Source organism: Miscanthus floridulus, chromosome 6 (genome assembly GCF_019320115.1).
Source record: "Miscanthus floridulus cultivar M001 chromosome 6, ASM1932011v1, whole genome shotgun sequence".
Lineage (NCBI taxonomy): Eukaryota > Viridiplantae > Streptophyta > Magnoliopsida > Poales > Poaceae > Miscanthus > Miscanthus floridulus.
In genome coordinates, this window is record NC_089585.1 from 136,950,366 (window position 1) to 136,968,892 (window position 18,527).

At 46.4% G+C, this 18,527-nt stretch overlaps 1 protein-coding gene across 1 annotated transcript; it reads right to left on the minus strand.

The window, feature by feature from the left end:
- Positions 1-429: 429 nt before the first annotated feature.
- Positions 430-5,552, minus strand: LOC136461319 (uncharacterized). Its single transcript, XM_066460662.1, has 5 exons — positions 5,116-5,552; positions 4,505-4,963; positions 1,518-2,140; positions 1,163-1,367; positions 430-1,076 (listed from the first exon to the last, which is right to left on the minus strand). The coding sequence occupies exons 1-5, from the start codon at positions 5,485-5,487 to the stop codon at positions 885-887; spliced, it is 1,851 nt and encodes a 616-aa protein (XP_066316759.1). The 5' UTR covers positions 5,488-5,552; the 3' UTR covers positions 430-884.
- Between the last annotated feature and the right edge of the window lie 12,975 nt (positions 5,553-18,527).

Here is an 18,527-nt window from a genome sequence, read left to right on the forward strand (position 1 = left end):
TACCTAATTATGTATGTGTCGTGTAGGGCCAGACCGCCTATTTGGTCATCTATACGTATGCATACATCGACCGCAAGGAATTTTGTATATTGTCTACTTACGCTACATAAGACTCCACTAATCAGCGAACATTCACCAGATTAGAATCTAGGGAACAATCAGATAATCCCATTACTTTTCTTTGCTTTTGGAAAAAAATGTTTCCACAACTTTCTATTTTTTAAATGTTATAAAGTTACACTCCAATTTTTATGCATAATATTTTGCAGGACATAACTTATTACTATACCTTATAATTTTAAATTATTTTTAAGTAAAACTATTTGGAGATATTAATGTTGATATTATTTTTCATAAACTTGGTCCAACTTGAAAAAAAATTGTTTAACTTTAGAATTGCATTCATTTTGGATCGAACGGAGAGCAAGTACATCATAAAAAAAACTCATAAATAAATCAACCATTCCGGTGCCGGTTTGAACATTGATTGACCACCATATCGAAAAATCACACCCTTATATTAAGCAAACGTGATATAACAATGTTCAGATTTGTACATCTTATTTGATGATGTGTATGCAAGATTTGTACATCTCTCCGATCACCGATTGAGCAACCATCGTCGCTGATACTATGATCAGGCAGGGTTCAAATCAGAAATGCCTCTCAACTGTACTTGTTGGCTACCTCAACAAGCAGGTCCGAGAGGTCCGTTGGCTTGGAGAGCATGGCCATACGTGCTCTGTTCGCTTTGGCTTATAAGCCGTATTTTTCAACTAACGAATAGTATTTTTTTCTCACAACAAATCAGTCAACGGTACTTTCAGCCATCGCTTATCAGCCAAATGGATAGGGCAATGATCAGCTCCCTGCAGGCTCCTCACCTAGGTGCCGGGGCTCCACGAGGCCATGCGCCGCTGGAACTCCGCCGACCACGACGCGTCGTCCTCGGCGACGACGCACACCCGCCTCACAACGCCGTACCTGTCCGCCGTCAGCACGTTGTTCCTCTTCAGCATCCCGTCGTCCTGGAACGCTCGGGATGGCCTCACCATCGCCTTTGCCAAGGTCAGATCCTGATGCATTGCACTTGCACCGTCAGGCCGGGGAAGCAGGAAGGAGGAGACCAGCGTCGTGTCGCCATTGTTTGTCAGTCGCCTACCTCAGGAGGGCTGAGCTGGTACAATCTCTTGGCCAAGTACTCTGGCCCTAGCAGAAGTGTCTCCACCGGATACTCATGATTGCTGCTGGCGCTGTATGTGCAGTCCATGTAGAAATCTGGCCCCGTTTCTTTCGAAAACTGGCATATACACACAGTAGTAGTATACGTAGTTGCGATAATGGTTGAGCAGCTAGAGCAATGTGTTCTTCAGAGTTCAGACAAAAGAGTGAAAAATAAAGAAAGAACAAGCTAAGATCAATGGGGCCGTTGTCATTTATTAATGCCGATTTTGAGCTTTTTGGAGAACACCGGAATGGTATGTCACATAGGCAGAGCCCACGGATCGGAGGCGTACCTCTTCCAAGACGAGCGCCATGGGCTTGCCGGCGGCGGGCATGGCGGCGGAGACGAACACGGCGACGGCGACTCTGTCATGGTACCTCTCCATGGCCAGCGCGAGGCTCTGGCCGCCGAAGCTGTGTCCGACGAGGACCGCTTGCTCCCCGGGCGGCAGCGCGGACACCGCCGTCCAGGAGCGGCCGGCTGTAGTCCTCGAAGGACGCCACGTCCTCGCCGCGCCATGTCCAGCGCCGTGACGCGGTGGCCCGCGGAGGTGAGGAGGGTGGTCACCCTGTACCAGCACCACGCGCTGTGGCAGACGCCGTGCACCTGCACGAAGTGGTGCTGCGGTGGCCCCCTGTCGCTCTGATCCTCCATCGTCGTCGTCCCTGATGAACTCATGGTCTGATGGCCGGGCGAGCGATCGAGGAAGTCAACGCAGCTCGGCGAAGAGAACAGCAGCAACTCCAGCAAGAGCTGGTGGTGCCGTCTTCTCCTTTTTTTTCTCTCATTAATCCGTCGCAATGATAGGACGAGGACGGACACCGACCCGCCCGCGCCTGTAGCTGTACGGTCCGCATGCGTTGTCGTTCGCTGGTTTGTTCGCGACTTGAAAAATATCAGCCACCAATCCCCTCTCTCTCTCGCGTGCCTCCAGCGTTACTCTCTACCTCTCTCTCGGTGCGGGCGAGCGTCCCAGCACGGCGGCGCAGCGGCGTGGCCTAGCACGACTGGGCCATGACGTGGAGGCCGAAGCGGCCCTCGACACGGCGGCGCAACGTCCCCAGTACGAGCGGACTAGCATGGCAGGGCTGGTACGAGTGGCTCCCCGTCGGATCTAGCTTCCTCTCCTAGTCGTGCGGGCGCTGCCTCATAGCTTGCCGCGTCGCGCAGCCATCGCCTCCAGGCCGCCCGCCTACGAGCATCGCCGGACCGCCGGGCCCGCTGCCTACATGCACCGCAGCCGTCGCCCGGTCGCCGCCACCGGGGACCACCTACAAGCGCTCACGTCGACAAGTCTCTATTCTCTCGAGCAGCAATAAGATGTTGCGCTGAAAACATACGTTGTAAATATATGTTTCAAACACACGTCGTAAATATATGTTTCAAATGTTTCAGAGACATATTACAAGTGTTTAGATGTGAATGTTGTATACATTGCAATAGTTGTACACATATGTAGCAAGCGTGTTTATCTGGATGTTAGGTATATTTCATATATATATATATATGTATATTATATATATATATGTTACAATAGTTTTATCTAAATATTATGTATATTTTGCAATGTTTTCAAGCGTTTCGGGTATTTTTGCAAGTGTCTCATCCGTCTTTTGTATATTGCAAGTGCTGAACGTTTTAAAAGTAGATCGGACGTTGCACATGGAACGATGGAGCCCGAAAAAAAATATAGGTGGGGCAAATTTCAACGAGAAAATGATCCAAAATGCATCGTATTCACAACACACCGATTCACGTGCTGCAATCACATAGATCATGGCAAAAACGCTGCAATCACACGTTACGGCCAAAAGTAGACGAGAAACACAAGATGGAAAATAATTCTTCAAGTCTGCACAAAAATAATTCTTCAAGTCTACATAAAAATTACTTGTCAAACTGGCAATTGACATACTCTATTAATGTCTTGCTAATAATTTGAGATGCTTATGATTCTTGAACTGAAAAAATCATAAAAAATACTTTTTTTTGTTGTTCTTGCCAATGCCACTCTTGGGGACGCCTCTGCTTGAACCTCGGCCTCGGCCGAATCCAGATGTTGGCGGAGCTGCTGCACTTGTTCCTCTGCCGCTAAGCTGTCTGCGGCCATGGCTGGCCCCAGCACCAGGCGCCAGCTCTTGCTCCTCCTCTCCTCCTCCCTCCATCGCCAGGCGCAGCCAGCTCCAGCTCCTGCTCGGCGGCCGGCGGGCGGGCGGATGGGCACCTCGGCGACTCGGCCAGTCGGCCCTGGCGGTGTTTGACAGGCGGACCGCGGATGGGCGCGGGCCGGCCGACAGATGGGGTAGCGCCTGGCGGCGGACGACGGCGACCTCGAGCACTCGATGCCGAGTTGCGGTGGCTGCGCTCTAGGACAGGGGTAGCGGACGGATTGGGAAATTGGGGATTGGGGAACTAGATTGGGCCCTTACTGGGCTAAACTAACTGAACAAAAAAAAAGACCCAGTGATGCAATACACAGGCTCTGCTCGTTGCCTCGTTTCGTCGTTCGCCGCCGTCGCACAGAGGTTCGGCGCTGCCGGTAGCGTCCTCGGCAGCCGGAGATAGGCAAGAAGAAGGGGTTGGGGGGGTCTGAGGCTACGCCGCCGGTAGCTGGGGCGGCCGCCCCACCACGCCCCCTAGGGCAGCTCCGTCGTTGACATGGGATTCGCGTGGAAAGCAGAGAAGAGGAGGAGGCGCGAACAGTCCCCGCACGGGCGGCGCGGGCCTCTGCGTTGGCGCGCTAAACACAGGTGCGGGTGGGCGATGTTTGGACAGCGTAGGCCCCCGCATGGATGCGTGAAACGGGGGGCGCAGGCGCAGGCGTCCGAACAGGACGTCCGGTGTCGTTTAACAAATCCATATGATAATCAGGGTCAGGTACGCTGCACGTTCGTCCCGTCCCTTCGTTCGCTCATTTAGCTTGTGTTATAATCCATACTTTTTAGCTTATTTTTTAGCTGGAATAATATTTTTCGCCCACAACAAATCAGCTGGAACAGTATTTCGATTTATTTTTTCAGCGAAGCGAACGAGCATTGTACCCGTCGTGTGGTCGTTGGGTTACCGAATAATTAGCATCACGTTAATTAACCTGAAAAACCTCTGATGGCTGGTAAACTGAGAAATTGGCTGTAACTTGTAATTCGAGATAATCAATGGCATTTTATTTATTCATAATCATATATAATATAAAATAAAATATATAACCAGTAATCATCATCGTGACATATATAGGTATAGGTACTACGCGCGGCAACAATAGTCGTCGTCATATTCTCAGTCGCATCTGCTGGCTATCCTTCCAAGGACCTCGCAAAGTTCCGTGGCCTTGGAGTTCATGACGGCGTGGTCGGCGCCGGCGATCTCCTCGACCTCCGTGCCGGGGCTCATTTCCACCATCCAGCGCTGCATCTCCTCCGTGCTGGATTCGTCGGCCTTGGCGACCACGAACACCTTCTTGACGGACCCGTAGTTGGCGGCCGTGAGCAGCGCCTCGTCCTTCATCACCGGGTCGTCCAGGAACTGGTTCCCGGGCCTCACCAGCATCTTCGCCAGGGTCAGATCCTCCGCCGGGCTCTCCTGGTAGTACTTCTCCTCCATGAACCTTGGACCCATCACGATCGCTACCCCTTTCTTCCCGCCGGCAGCTTCACTGCCGGGGCCGGTGTCGGCGCCGTCGTTGATGGGCACCACTTGGCAGTCCATGAGCAGCCCTTTAGAAGCAGTTCTTCTCATGAACTGCAGTGCATCCATCACAAAAACAAAGAAGAAAAATTCAAGTTTGACATATATGTAAATATTTGCAAGTTGTTGTGACGGGCCAGTTTGGAAGGGAATACAATGATGAGACAATGTTTGGTGGCTGCTGGTGCACATGCGTGTGTACATACCTCCTCTGTGGTGACGCCCATGTGCTTGCCGACGCATGGCAGCGCGGCAGCCACGAACACGGCGGCGGCGACCTTGTGCGGGAACCTCTCCATGGCGAGCGCCAGGCTGAGGCCGCCGTGGCTGTGGCCGACGAGGACCAGCCTGTCGCCGTCGGGGGCCGCGGCGACCGCGTCCAGCAGCGGGCGCGAGTAGTCCTCGAAGGAGCGCACCTCGTGGAGGCGCGCCGGGTGGGCGCCCGCCGCGGCCAGGTCCAGCGCCGTCACGCGGTGGCCGGCGGATTCCAGCGCGGTGGCCACCTTGTACCAGCACCACGCGCCGTGGCAGAGGCCGTGCACCAGCACGAAGTGCTTGCCGCCGCCGCCGACTTCCATTGCTGCTAGCCTGCTACCTGTGCGTCGGTGTGGAGTGCTAGCTGGACAGTTTGTGATCGATTGATCTTGTCTGCTTCGGTGTTGGTCTGCAGAGCCTGCAGGGCGTGATGTTTATTTATATATAGAGGCGCGGTGGTGATTGCCGCTGCGTTTCTTCTTCTTCAAGTTGATCATCAGTCATCACCTTCTGCTGCAAGAAGCAAGTGTTGACTCAATTCCTGGAAGCTGGTTTGCCTTTATTGGATAATGGAACAATTCTGAAATGAGTTGGTAACGCGAGAGTTAGTTAAGTGAGGAATCAAGATTCGCTTATCATTGTAATCCCTTCGTCAAGAAAAAGATAATACAATTTTAGAGTAGCAAAAAATCAAACTTTAGAATTTTATCTTTAACAAACAGCGGTAGTGTTACCTTTCCCCTCCCGTCCGTGTCGCTCGCGCCGAATTTTTTACTTTTTAGCTCTTTTTTTCGAAAGTTTCTCACAAATAGACCCCAGGCGGAAAGAATTCAGAAAATGGACCCTAGCTCGGCGCCATCGATGCTGGCGCCGAGCCCCTGGGCTGGGGCGAACTTACATGGAACGAAGCTCGGCGCCAGTCACTCTGGCGCCGAGCTCGGCGCCGTTGACGCTGGCGCCGAGCATGCAACCCCTCGCGGCGGCGCTTCGGCCTGGACAGTGAGCGTCCGGTCGTGTGCCGCGCCTCGGCGAGCATCCCGAGCCTGCTGAAGGAGCGTACCCCGTGGCACGCATCCTTGGTGAGCCTTGGCGAGCATCCTTGGCGACGAGCAGCGCGGCCGCGTACCCCGTGGCGCGTGGCTGAAGGAGCGCGCGGGGCTGGGGCCGGGGCGAGCGCCGGGGACGACGACGAGCGGCGAGGGCGAGGCTCGGGCGCGCCGCGTGAGGAGCCTGGGCGCGGGCCTTGGACGACGTCACTCTGCCTGCGCTGCGCCGTCGCAGCCGACGAGGCCAAGGACGAGGCCGCCGTTGCTGCTCGTCGTCCGCTGCGGCCACAGCTCTGTGCCGTTCAGCAGAACATCCAAGTCCGGTTCGCAGCCGACGAGGCCAAGAACGGCCTACGCAGGTAGCAGCTGGTGCGCTCCTCGGACAGGGTTGAGCGGTGCCGTTGTGGTTGGATCCTATGGCGCTGGTCAGAGTCAAGGCGACGCGGGCGTCCATGGCGGTCGGCAACTCAAGTACAAAGTCGTCCATGGCGGTGAAATTTTTGTATTTTGGTCCCTTTTGAAAACATTTTTTACAAAAAGACCTATGCCAAAATGTTTGCTGAAAATAGACCATTTTTAGGCGTCTTAGAACATGACGCCAAGGTATGAGGGTCGGCGTCGACTGACACGACGCCGAGGTCTTGTCACGTCATGGACGACCCCGGTCGACGGCGACACGGTGGCGCATGGGGCCCACTACGTCGGCGTCGTGTTAGCCAACGCCACAGGCCTAAATTCGGCGTTGTGGGGAGTCACACCGAGCTATTGCCACCATCCGGCGCGCGGTCCAGGCGGCCCAACAACGCTTCGTGGGCCAAGAGGTCGGTGTGCGATCAGATGACGCCGAGACGCTAACCTCGGCGTGGCCCGACTCAACACCAAGGTTCGGTTAGAACCCCACCCCACGCATCACGATTCATGAGATTAGAGAAGCATGCATGCAGCTCGATCGGTTTCATTCCACTAGTGATGGAGACATGGCATGTTCGTCTGCGGGTGCCGGGAGACCATTCAGAGCGGCAGAGACGATGCTACCGGAGGTAGTGCATGCTCGCTGCCTAGCCTGTTGCGGGATTGCAGCAAGCCGAGGTAACGTCTCGGCGCCATAGGTCTTTAAATTTACCGTGAGATGGATATATAGAATTTTGGCTAAGTCTTTAAATTTACCATGAGATGGACATGCTGAAATTTGTTAAATTCTTTGTTGCCCATCTTATGGTATATTCTAAGTTGCCCATAAGTCTTTAAATTTACCATGAGATGGACATGCTGAAATCACACTTGTTCATCATTGATCATCATGAACAGTTGTGATTTTTCTTTTTAATCTCTGGATAAAATTTGTAACTAGTCTTTCTCCCTCATACTAACTCCAAATGTGATGGTTTTTTCCTAAAATTTTCTAAAATCATACCCTATCAAGTTAGTGTGTTGATTTAGTCATCCTTTTCATTTGACAAAGTTTGAGCACTTCAATTTTTAAAATTTAAAAAAATAACAAGTTCGAATGAGATTTTCAACCATTAAATGATTTCAGCTGAAAAAGTGATGAATACCAAAGTTGTATAACTCATCAAGATCTACAACTTTTATTTTGATTATTTCTTCATCTGATAAAGTGATAGTAAACATTTTTCACAAATCAACATGTTTGTCGTATAGTTCATAAAACTATGAGTCATATGTGGATTTATGAACAATATTTTCTAATACTTTGTCATATGAAGAAGTGACCAAAATAAAAGTTATAGATAGTGATGAGTTCAACAACTTTTATGTTCATGACTTTTATTATTGAAATCATTTAAGGTTTCAAAATCTTGTTTGAAGTTGCCATTTATTAAAATTTAAAATTTCAACTGTCCAAATTTGGTCAAATGAAAATATGATCAACATAAAAGTTGTACATATTGATGAGTTCTACAACTTTGGTATTCATGAGTTTTTCATCTGAAATCATTTACTCTTTCAAAATATTGTTTCAATTTAAAATTGTTTGAATTTTAAATTTTGAATCATTTAAACAAAGATGACCAAAATAAAAGTTGTACATATCGATGAGTTATACAACTTTTATGTTTACAATATTTTCATTTTATTTCATTTAATGTCATAAAATTATAGTCAAAGTTTTAAAATTCAAATTTTTAATTTTTGTTTTTTTTGTTTTCTATATTGTTTTGACTACAATTGTTTTTATATATATTTCTGCATATATAGAATAATAAAAAACATTATATTTGTGCATATATACAATTGTTTTTATATTACTTTGTGTTTTTGTGATATAAAAATACAGAATTAATAATTTAAAAAATAGAAAATATTTGTAGGGGGGTTGGATCAGGAACCGCCTCTACAAATGCATTTGCAGGGGCAGCTGTATCATGAACCGCCCCTAGAAATCGGCCTGAGTATAAATACAAGGGAGCACGGGTGAAAACCTGTAGGGCGCTCTCTTCTTCATCCGACGCCGTCAGGCTACCCACTCCTTCCCCGGCGCCCCGCCGATGCCGCCTCCCGGAGCTCTCCCGATGCCCGCACCCCCTCTCCGCACCCCCGGACCTCTCCCGACGCCCGCGCCCCTCCCCGCACCCGGGCGCCCCCTCCCCGCACCTGGCCGGCGGCGCTAGGGTTTCCAACGCTCCCTCTCCGACCTCAACCACGGAACTCGCCGACGTCGATGCGGGGGTCGCTCTTGGGCGCTCCTCCACCACCGCCGTCTCCGTTCCCCAATCGCCGCCTTTCCGTAGGCCGCCGAGGCTAGGGTTTGAGCTCCGCCGGCTTGGCCATGTGCTCTAGCTGGTGTCCCCGCCACCGGCGCTCCCTCTTCTACCTCGACCCCTAAACTCGCCGACGTCGACGCGGGGGTTGGTCTCGGGCGCTCCTCCACCGCCGCCGTCTCGCTCATCGTCCGCCGTTGCCATCCATCTTGAAGGTCAGTGCACTATCATGTCGTCATGTTCAATCTTACTTCCTCCAGATGGAAAAAGTTGTTGTTTTTGAAATAAGTACAGTTTGAAACCATGACTATTGATATGTTTCAAAATTTTCATGTTTAAAACATGAGAATCATGTAAGTAGAAGATGTATCTCCAGAAGTACTATAATAATATTATATATCATTCGGTTCTATTGTTGCACTACAATTAAATTATTTATTTGAATATAAATTTTTGGAGAGCATGTCAATGTCCAAAATAACATTATTCTTTCGTGGTGAGTGGTACTGAGGGGTTATATACCTGCATGGCTCTCCAGTAATAAGGCAGGAAGGATACTGCATAAGTGAGGTCTCTAAAGTGTTTAACTCTTGTGCAATAGCCATAGTCTTGTGTCATGTAGCTGCCTGTTATGTAGTAACATGCCAAATACTCCAAGCTCCTGAGCACTGGTACCTGTTTGTCAGAAGTCATTACATGCTTAGTCATTTTGATACTAATACAATCATTTATGCTCAAGTATGTAGTAGCCTATCGAGTTGTTATACTCCGGTCTTTCTTTTGTGAATTTTACAGCTTGGTATTGGGTTAACAATCTACCAGCTTACTGTTATATGGTAGAAGTAGAAGATCTCTCTCTTTTTCTCCATAGGTCACACTAGATGCCTCCCTGTGATGGCATTTAGCAAATTTTCCAACCATTTTGCTTGCCTATTGGCCTCCAGCATGGCTTCTATCGGCTACTAACACTTGTCGGCTTCCTACAGGCCGATTTATTTTTGCTTCCTACAGGCTTACCGATAGTACTTGCCTATCGGCTTCCTGCATGGCTCCTATCAGCTACTGTATGATTGACATGATCCTATCGTCTCCACTCTATTTCTTATCCTCTCCTCTATGTTTGGCAGCAGCAGCAGCTCTATTTGTTTTGACAAGCTGGTGCTGCTCTATTTGTTTTGGCAAGCAGCAGCTGCTTTTTTTGGCCTCCTCTCCTCTCCTCTTCTCTCCTCTTCTCTCCTTTTTGCCTATGATGAAATTGTCATCTCCATATATTATCTGAAATGAGCTGATGATCAAATTCTTGTGAGGAGCTGGGCATCATCTACCTTACCTTCATGCACTTCTTTGTTACGATGCCTTGATGCTCCAAGATCATTATCAAATGATTATTGACATGTTTCGAAGGCCTCTTACTCATACTCCTCCTACTTCTACTACTACTACTACTAATAGTACTACTACTTCTACTGCTCTTACTACTACTTCTACTATTGACCTACTACTACTAATTTCTGCCTTTTGCTTATAGCAGTAAGTGATTTCCTATGTTTTCACATTGGGCGGTTTCTACTGTTAACTATATTTGTGATATTTTCTTGGACTACTCCTCCTACTACTACTACTCTGTTTTTTGCTTATATAATGCTAGTGTGCAGTGGCTGTTGCTACTACTACTACTTAACTACTACTACTACTACTCCTACCACTACTCCTACTAGTACTCCTCCTGCTCCTACTACTACTCCTTCTCTGTTTTTTTGCTTATATACTGCTGGTGTTCAAGATCAGATGATGATTGACATGTTTCTGAGGCCTCTACCACTGCTACTACTCGTTTTTTATATATTGTTGTTTTATAGGACTACTTTGGTTTATAGACCTTTTTTATTTCTTATATCTTCTCGCGTACCTAAAGCACACTTTCTTGCATGTATTAGAACAAAGCGTGAAATAATGTCGCGGACACCAGATAGTGCACCCCGATGCCCTGAGCATGATGAGCACCCAACCTATGAGGAGCAAGTACTAGAGGACCAACTTACTTAGGAGCAGTTCGATAATGAGTTAGAAATGGATCTAGAAGTGATGCTTACTCAGGAGCAGTGTGATGAGGAGGAAGGGGGAGCAGAAGAAAGAGTAGGAGAGGCTGCTAAAGGCAAAGAAGTTGATGATGATGATGATGAGGACTTGGAAGAGGGATATGTAAGTCCCAAGGATCCTTTCCCACGTGAAGCCAGAAGGAGGCCAACGGAGGAAGATTTGGACAAGGATTTTGACTAGAACAAGGAGGTAGGGAAAAAGCCTTAGCTTGTAAATTTTGTAAAGCTTTAGCTGTGTTACCTCTGCTAACACTTTGACCTATCGTATATACAGGTCCCTCCTAAAACTTAGAAAATACGACATTGACGTCTGCGACATCTCGCTGGACAAGACGGAGTAGAGGAAAGGAGAGCAGAGGCAACAACCACAGAGATGGATCACGATGCCTCTGCTCCATAACCTCAAGACACAACCACGACTACCAAGCATAAGAGGAAATGAGGGGATAGAAAAGGAAATCTATATCCAGATAAGGCATGCTATGTGATAACGGAGGTCGGGCCAACAGGGGAGATCCTTGAGTCGAAGGAATTAAGAGGATGATTCCGTAATGCGATTGGGGCCCTAGTAAGAGATAAATTGAACCCAATAATTCCTAACTAGAAGAGATATGAGAGAACAAAAAGAATGAACTATGGGATAGGCAGCTGAAGCTCAATTTTAGATTTCCGGAGGGTAAGCAAGAACTAATAAAAATGCTTTCAGGATGATGGGAGAGTCATTCCAACATTGGAGGTCGGAGCTCAACACGAAGTATATCCAAAAGGGGTTAACTCCCTTCAACGAGTTCAGCAAAATAACTCCTAGTCAATGGGAGGAGCTTGTGGCTCAAAAGACTTTACCGGAGGCATTGGAGCTCAGTGCCCGTAACATCGAGCTGGCGAAGAGAAACAAACACCACCATCATCTAGGCCCCGATGGCTACTATGCCAAGGAAGAGCAGTTTAGGAAGATGGACGAAGAGGCCGCAGCTGCTGGGAATATCGATGTGACAAATTTGAAGGTATGCTCAAGGAATTGGATATATGCGAGAAGTACAGAATTATTCAATGGTAATCTTAAGTTTGATAAGCTGGAGACCCAAGAGGCAGTATCAAGGATACTGAAATATACTGAAGACAAGGAGAAGGGCTCATTCAATCCTTCCAGAGAGAGGGACGAGCTTAGCCTTGGCTTGGGAAACAAGGAGCACACAGGCCGCACCAGGGGGCTAGGGAAAAGGATGACCTAGAAGTAAGGATTCAAAGAGGATAGGCACATGTACAAGAAACATGGTAGAGACCGGAAGACTAATCTTGACCTCCAAGTAAAGGCTCTAGTTGCAAAGGCGCTGGAGGAGCAAGGACTGTCTATAGAGCCACGGATATTAGTGATGCCGCCAGAAGAACTAGCATTAGTTGGCAGCCCTCTAAAAGTTCCTAGCAGCCAAGGTTCCACTGCAGCCACAACCCTCGTCGATCACATACATGAACCAACTAGTTGCACCTTGGTGTTTCTCAGCGGTCGGTAGAACACTGTGATGGAGATGGTAATGGGTGTGGCACATCATTCTGGTGGCTTACACCACAATAATAAGATACTGCCGAACTACACTAGGGTCGAGGTGCATACCGTGAAGCCCGAGTTCATGCTGTAGAGGATAGACTACGCAACTCTCGAGGGGCTGGTGTTACTTGGAGACATTATGGGGCGGTTCATCCTCTGGCACAAATGGGACATTATATTGACTCCTTCGCCGCCTCTCCCTCTCCTAAATTTGGAGCAAGTTGTTGAGGTCAGGGAGATATTTTCACCGTCTTGTGACCACCACATTCCTGAGATGCCACATTCTTCCCCACCTCCTAGCGAGCATGTGCCTGATGAGATGCCACAACCTTCTCTAGCTCGTACCGAGCAAGTGCATGATGAGATACCACAGTCTTCTCAACAAGCACAGCCGATACATGAACGACGAGTGCCTCCTGAAGAAGCTGATGCACAAGAAGATGAGGACGTGCCTGAATGGGAACTTTGAAAGAAGCATCCAATCACCATAAGGCCAGTTTATGTTCCGATCAAAGATGTCTCATCGGTGTCCAAGTGATTTTCCCATGACCAGTTCAAGCCTGAGAACCAAGTTAAAAAAGTCCCATCACGGGGTTCTGAGGAGGCCGTCACTAGCAAACTCCACCAAATTACAAAGCAGTATCCAAATGTTGATGCCATCAAATGGTCAAAGGATTGCCCGAAAACATATGAAAGAAGCAAGCCCTTCCTACCAAACCATGACATCCAACGCCTACCACTTGGAATGAGAAGGTTCCATGATTGGTACTTACGTGTTCTCCCAACGAGCATAGATCTCATACAAGCATGCTTCCCCACCGGCACATTTGGAAGCCCAGCCGGAAAAATTGTCTTTGACTTCAATGACATGCACACATGTTTTCACCTGGGAGAAATGGAGATGAATCTAATTCGCATGTGGTGTCTATAAGTCCTTGTCCTCCCGATATGATATGAATGTAATCTTTAAATTTGGTTATAACTAACCCACGCCGTGATTTGTAGAATGTAAGTGCACATTGTCAAACAAATGCCAAGTGTGAAAGCCGAGTATCTAGACCCTCAAGCTATAGCCCAAACACATTTTAATTACCCTAAATAGTGGACACTGGATGCCAAAGAGCTAGCTGCTGCAAAGACTCTTTGGAAGAAAGAGCGCATCCGTACGGTGAAACTAAGGGAAGAGTCCCTTAAGGTTGCGGCATACATTGCCCTAGCTTTCAAAAATCTCCAACAATACTCTACTATATGGCTACCATATAACTTCGAGTAAGTTTAATTCTATACTTAAGGCTTTGTTTGATATATTTTATTCGATGCAAAAGAGCTTATCTAGTTCTATGATTAAATCCATGCAGCAACCACTGGATTTGTATAGCCATCGATGTCGGGAGGAGCATGGCATGGGTCTTTGATTCAATAGATAGGGACCCGGTGACATACAAAGACTTTATATCGATTCTCAAGACGTATACATATCGACAATCCTCATTAGCTTATATGTTTGTATACATACTTGTAACGTTCACTTTTGGATACTAACAAGTTGTATTTGCTAAAATAATTCGAACAGGGCATTTAGGTTCTATGTCACTAATCATCATGGAAGACATGATCCAGCAAGAAAGAAAAAGCTGGCTATAAAAACACTATGTGCGGTAAGTGTAACTTACTTCTTCAGTACTCCATTACATGGCTGTCAAAAGCATTACTTAACATTTTCATATGCAAAACACACAGTGCCCCAAGCAGAAGCCTAGGAGTGTACATTGTGGATACTATATATGTTCTATGATGAGTAACACTGGTGCCTATAGGAGACACCCCTTAAGGGTAAGTTTAAACCTCTTCACCCATAGTATAAAAACTTCGTACATGGTATGAAATACTAAACCGAAACTTGTTCTCTTGTAGTGGAAAGAAGATAAAGGAATGAAAAGAGACTCATACAAGGATGACCAACTCTTAGAGCTCATCGACGACCTTTGCAACTTCATATTGGACCAGATTGTACATGTCAAAGGCGCCTACCATGACCGAGAGTCTGACTTAGGTAGAAATCCTCAGTACCAACACCTTCGTGAGACTGAAAGGCTAACTTTAGGACGTTGATAACAATGTGTATATAATTTATATATTTAATGATGGATTGTATATATTCTTGTGAATTGGATTTGTAATTGTAGTTTATATAATACTCTTGTGCTTGTAGTCTAAGGAGTTCGGAACGCTGGTCGCGGGGCGTTCGGCAACGCGAACGCGGTTCGGAACGTTGGTCGCGGGGCGTTCGGCAACGCGAACGCGGTTCGGAACGCTGGTCGTGGGGCGTTCGGCAACGCGAACACTGGATGGAAGACGCGGAAACAAACAGTGTTTTGGTTGAATTTGAATTGTAAATTTGATTTTTTTGCGGAAAAACGTACTGTAGGGGCGGTTCTAGATTGAACCGCCCCTATAAACAGGTATTATTTAGGCGGCTAGTACTACAGCCGCCCCTATAAATTGATTTGTAGGGGCGGCCGGCACTACAGCCGTTTGTAGAGGCGGCTGGTAAAACGAGCCGCCCCTACAAATCGATTTGTAGGGGCGGCCTGAGAACCGCTCCTACAAATGCATGATTTGTAGAGACGGTTCGGTAGGGGCGGCTGGCCAAACCGCCCCTACAAAGGGTTACGAGCCGCCCCTAAAAATGGTTTCTGTAGTAGTGTAGGGCGGGGTGTGATGTTTATATAGAGGCACCGGGCACGGTGGTGATTGCCACTGCTTTTGCTTCTCCAAGTTGATCATCAGTCATCACCAAGCTGCAAGAAGCAAGTGTTCACTCAATTCCTGTCACCTGGTTTGTGTTTACTGCATAACGGAACAAATCTGAAATGAGTTGATAATGCACGAATTAACTAATTGAAGGATGCTTTGTCAATATCTTTTCTCTATGAAAAAAAACTCTTTCCATTCCAAATTATAAGTCGTTCTAATTTTTCTAGGTAAGTTTTTACTACGCATATAGATATGCATTAATAGAAGTTATGTATTTAGGAAAGACAAAACAACTTACAATTTAAAACGGAGGGAATACAATTTTAGAATAGCAAAGAGTCAAACCACCTTCACTTTGACCGATTTTATAAAAAAAATCAATATTTATGATAAAATAAAATATTTATGGAAGTGTCTAGTTATCTGTCGACAGATTATATGTGGTCAAGTCTGTCAAATTTTATAGTACATATAATGTTCATATATAATACATGTTATGTTCTATGATGCATTTTGTGATGTTCACATGGTGTATAAGTGATGTTCTATGAAATCTGATAGGTTTAGTACCAAATAATCCGTCAACAGATAAAATAGCACATAATATACGTGTGATATTCATATAGATGTTTTATGATGTATTTTATGATGTTCACATGATATATAAGTGATGTTCTAATAAATATGACTAATTTAATACAAAAAAATCTGTCGATAGATAAATAGCAAAAGTCAATATTTATATAGTTTGTCTATTTTGGTGTCATAAATATTAATACACTCTTTAGTTTAGTCAAGTTTTAGATAGTTTAATCGGAGCTTTAACAGATAGAGATATGATTCTCTATTCATCCATCCGCATACACCAAGCCGTCAAAAAGAAAGTACTTGTAGGCGGTGGTGCTGTTTGTTATCCTTTTCGGAGGAAGTAATAATGTTTCTGACGTCTTCAATATGATGTATTTAAAAATAAGAACAAAATTGGTTCAGATAAAAGGAAATAAAAAAAAACTCGAGCCCTACTTAGCAGTTGTCATTTCGGTGTGTAGAGGTTTTCTCATGGTTATTGAAAGACTCTGGGTTTGCAGTAGAACGTTGGGACTAGCCTCGTATAGCACGGGTTTGCTTGATATGGGACATCATCATCAGTGACGACGGCACAAGCAATGATGATTGTTGGGACAAGTGTCCAGAACAGGGTTGAGAGTAGAAGGCTCTTTGGTGAAGGCTAGCTGGAAAAGATCTCCTAGAAAGGCCGGCGGGAGAACACCCCCCGAGAAGACTGGCCAAAGAAGGTCCGTGACGAAGGCCCGGCCGGACAAGATCTCCCGACGAAGGCCCAGGCCCGAAACGAAGGCCTCGGACGAAGGCCCGATGATTATTTTGTATAAGGGCTTTGCGGAGAAGGCTTCGCAACAATGGTTTAGTGTGGAGGCTCCACGGAGAAGGCCTTGCGATGAAGGCTCCAACATGTGAGAGGGGAAAGTGAGGTGACGGCTAGGTTTTGCGAAAAATGAGTGGAAGAGGAGAGAGCCCCCTGCCCTCATGCTCTTAGCATTATATAGGCAAGTGGCAATTTACAAGCGACCCCTTGGTGAGGATGAGTTTTACATGCCACTCCAATAATGCTAGTTGGCCCTTTTTTAGAGGGACTTGGTCCATATGAATCTGGACTGTCCAACAACGACGATGTTTTGACTTGACGATTTTTTTTAAAGGAGATTTACTCTGCTTTTAACAAAGCAACTTGACGATTTTATCTTTCAGTGCTGGTAGTATATTGTGATGTTAGCAGTGATGTAGATCTTGCCGAGTGCTAGATTAAGTCTGAAACGGTGTCGTAGAGGAGCTCTCATCTCCCATCTCTGATTAGCTCATGGACGGACGATGAACTCAGTTTCTGCGGTCTGTCACTATTCACCAAATTAGCCCGACTTTTCCTCTCTGGAATAACCTTCCATATATCTGACTTTATTAAAAAGGCCGCTTGCTGTGATTTTGGAAGATGTCCGCCCACCCTATTGGACTTGACGTCTAAACTGAGAAGAGTCAGGTCCTTCTTTTTCGTTCCCTTTTCCTTGCCTCAGCAATTAATTTCAACATATATGTTCAATGTTTTTGTTCCACCTTCACAAGAAAACATCTAACAATGTTTCTAGAATATATAAAAATACATGTGATCTGCTTAAAAAATAAACATAAAAAATAATATTCAACTTCACAAACAAATGTTCTAGCTTTACATAAAATAGATATACCTTAGGTTTACGATTATAATGTTCTACTCACTTCATTCCAAATTATAAATTATTCTGACTTTTCTAGATACATAGCTTTTGCTATGCACATAGATATACATTATGTCCAGACACGGCAAAACCTATCTATCTAGAAAAGTCAAAACAACTTACGATTTGAAACGAAAGAAATATAAAATATAAATATTATAAACCAAGCAAGAATTTATAATGCCCTATAAAATGTCGCTGAAGGGGACAATTCACTGCCTGGATGAATGCCAGGTGGCGAACTTTGGAATAGTCAGCCTTTGATCCAGCCAAACAACCAAGAAACTTGAGAGCAACTCCAACGGAGCCCTCAAATTAGGGTCTTGCCCTTGATTTGAGGGCTTCCTTTACTTTTACGGATCTAATTTTTTATCTACTCTAGCAGGAGCTCTCAAATCAAGATCTTAGGTCCATTCCAATAGACACTGATATATAGGATCTACTTGTCATTCCCTATCCTTCTCTCTTTCTCGCTCTCCACAACTGAGCTACGCCCGGCGCTGGGGCAGAGGAGCTGCGCTGAGGGAGGAATATGGTGGGGAGAGCCACGTTGGGGGAGGTGGCAGACATGGAAGGAGCCCCATCGTGTTGAGGGAGGAGTATGACGGGGCGAGTCGTGCCGAGGGAGACGGCGGACAGAGGAGGATGGCTCTAGTAGCCTTGGACCCTGATTTGTTTATGACACTTCTTCCGTGACTACGTTGAGGATTTTTTTTTATTTTTAATCCTTTTTAATTTAATATTTTAATAATAATCGCTTCTAAGTTTTTTTTGTGGATCTGACCTTTTGGTCGCGCCATTGGGGCTGACGTGACCAAATAATGTTGTCGCGTCACATGCATTGGCGCGACAACATCTGCCATATTAGACGGCGTTTTCGACATGGAAAACTTTATCGCGCCAC

What these genes read in the sequence shown, in the direction of transcription:
- LOC136461319 (XM_066460662.1), bottom strand. Translation starts at nt 5,487, where the DNA reads ATGGAAGTCGGCGGCGGCGGCAAGCACTTCGTGCTGGTGCACGGCCTC. An exon ending in TGGCGCTCGTCTTGGAAGAG is followed by an intron (nt 1,368 to 1,517) that starts GTACGCCTCCGA and finishes TGAACTCTGAAG; the next exon opens with AACACATTGCTCTAGCTGCT. An exon ending in ACCAGCTCAGCCCTCCTGAG is followed by an intron (nt 1,077 to 1,162) that starts GTAGGCGACTGA and finishes GCAATGCATCAG; the next exon opens with GATCTGACCTTGGCAAAGGC.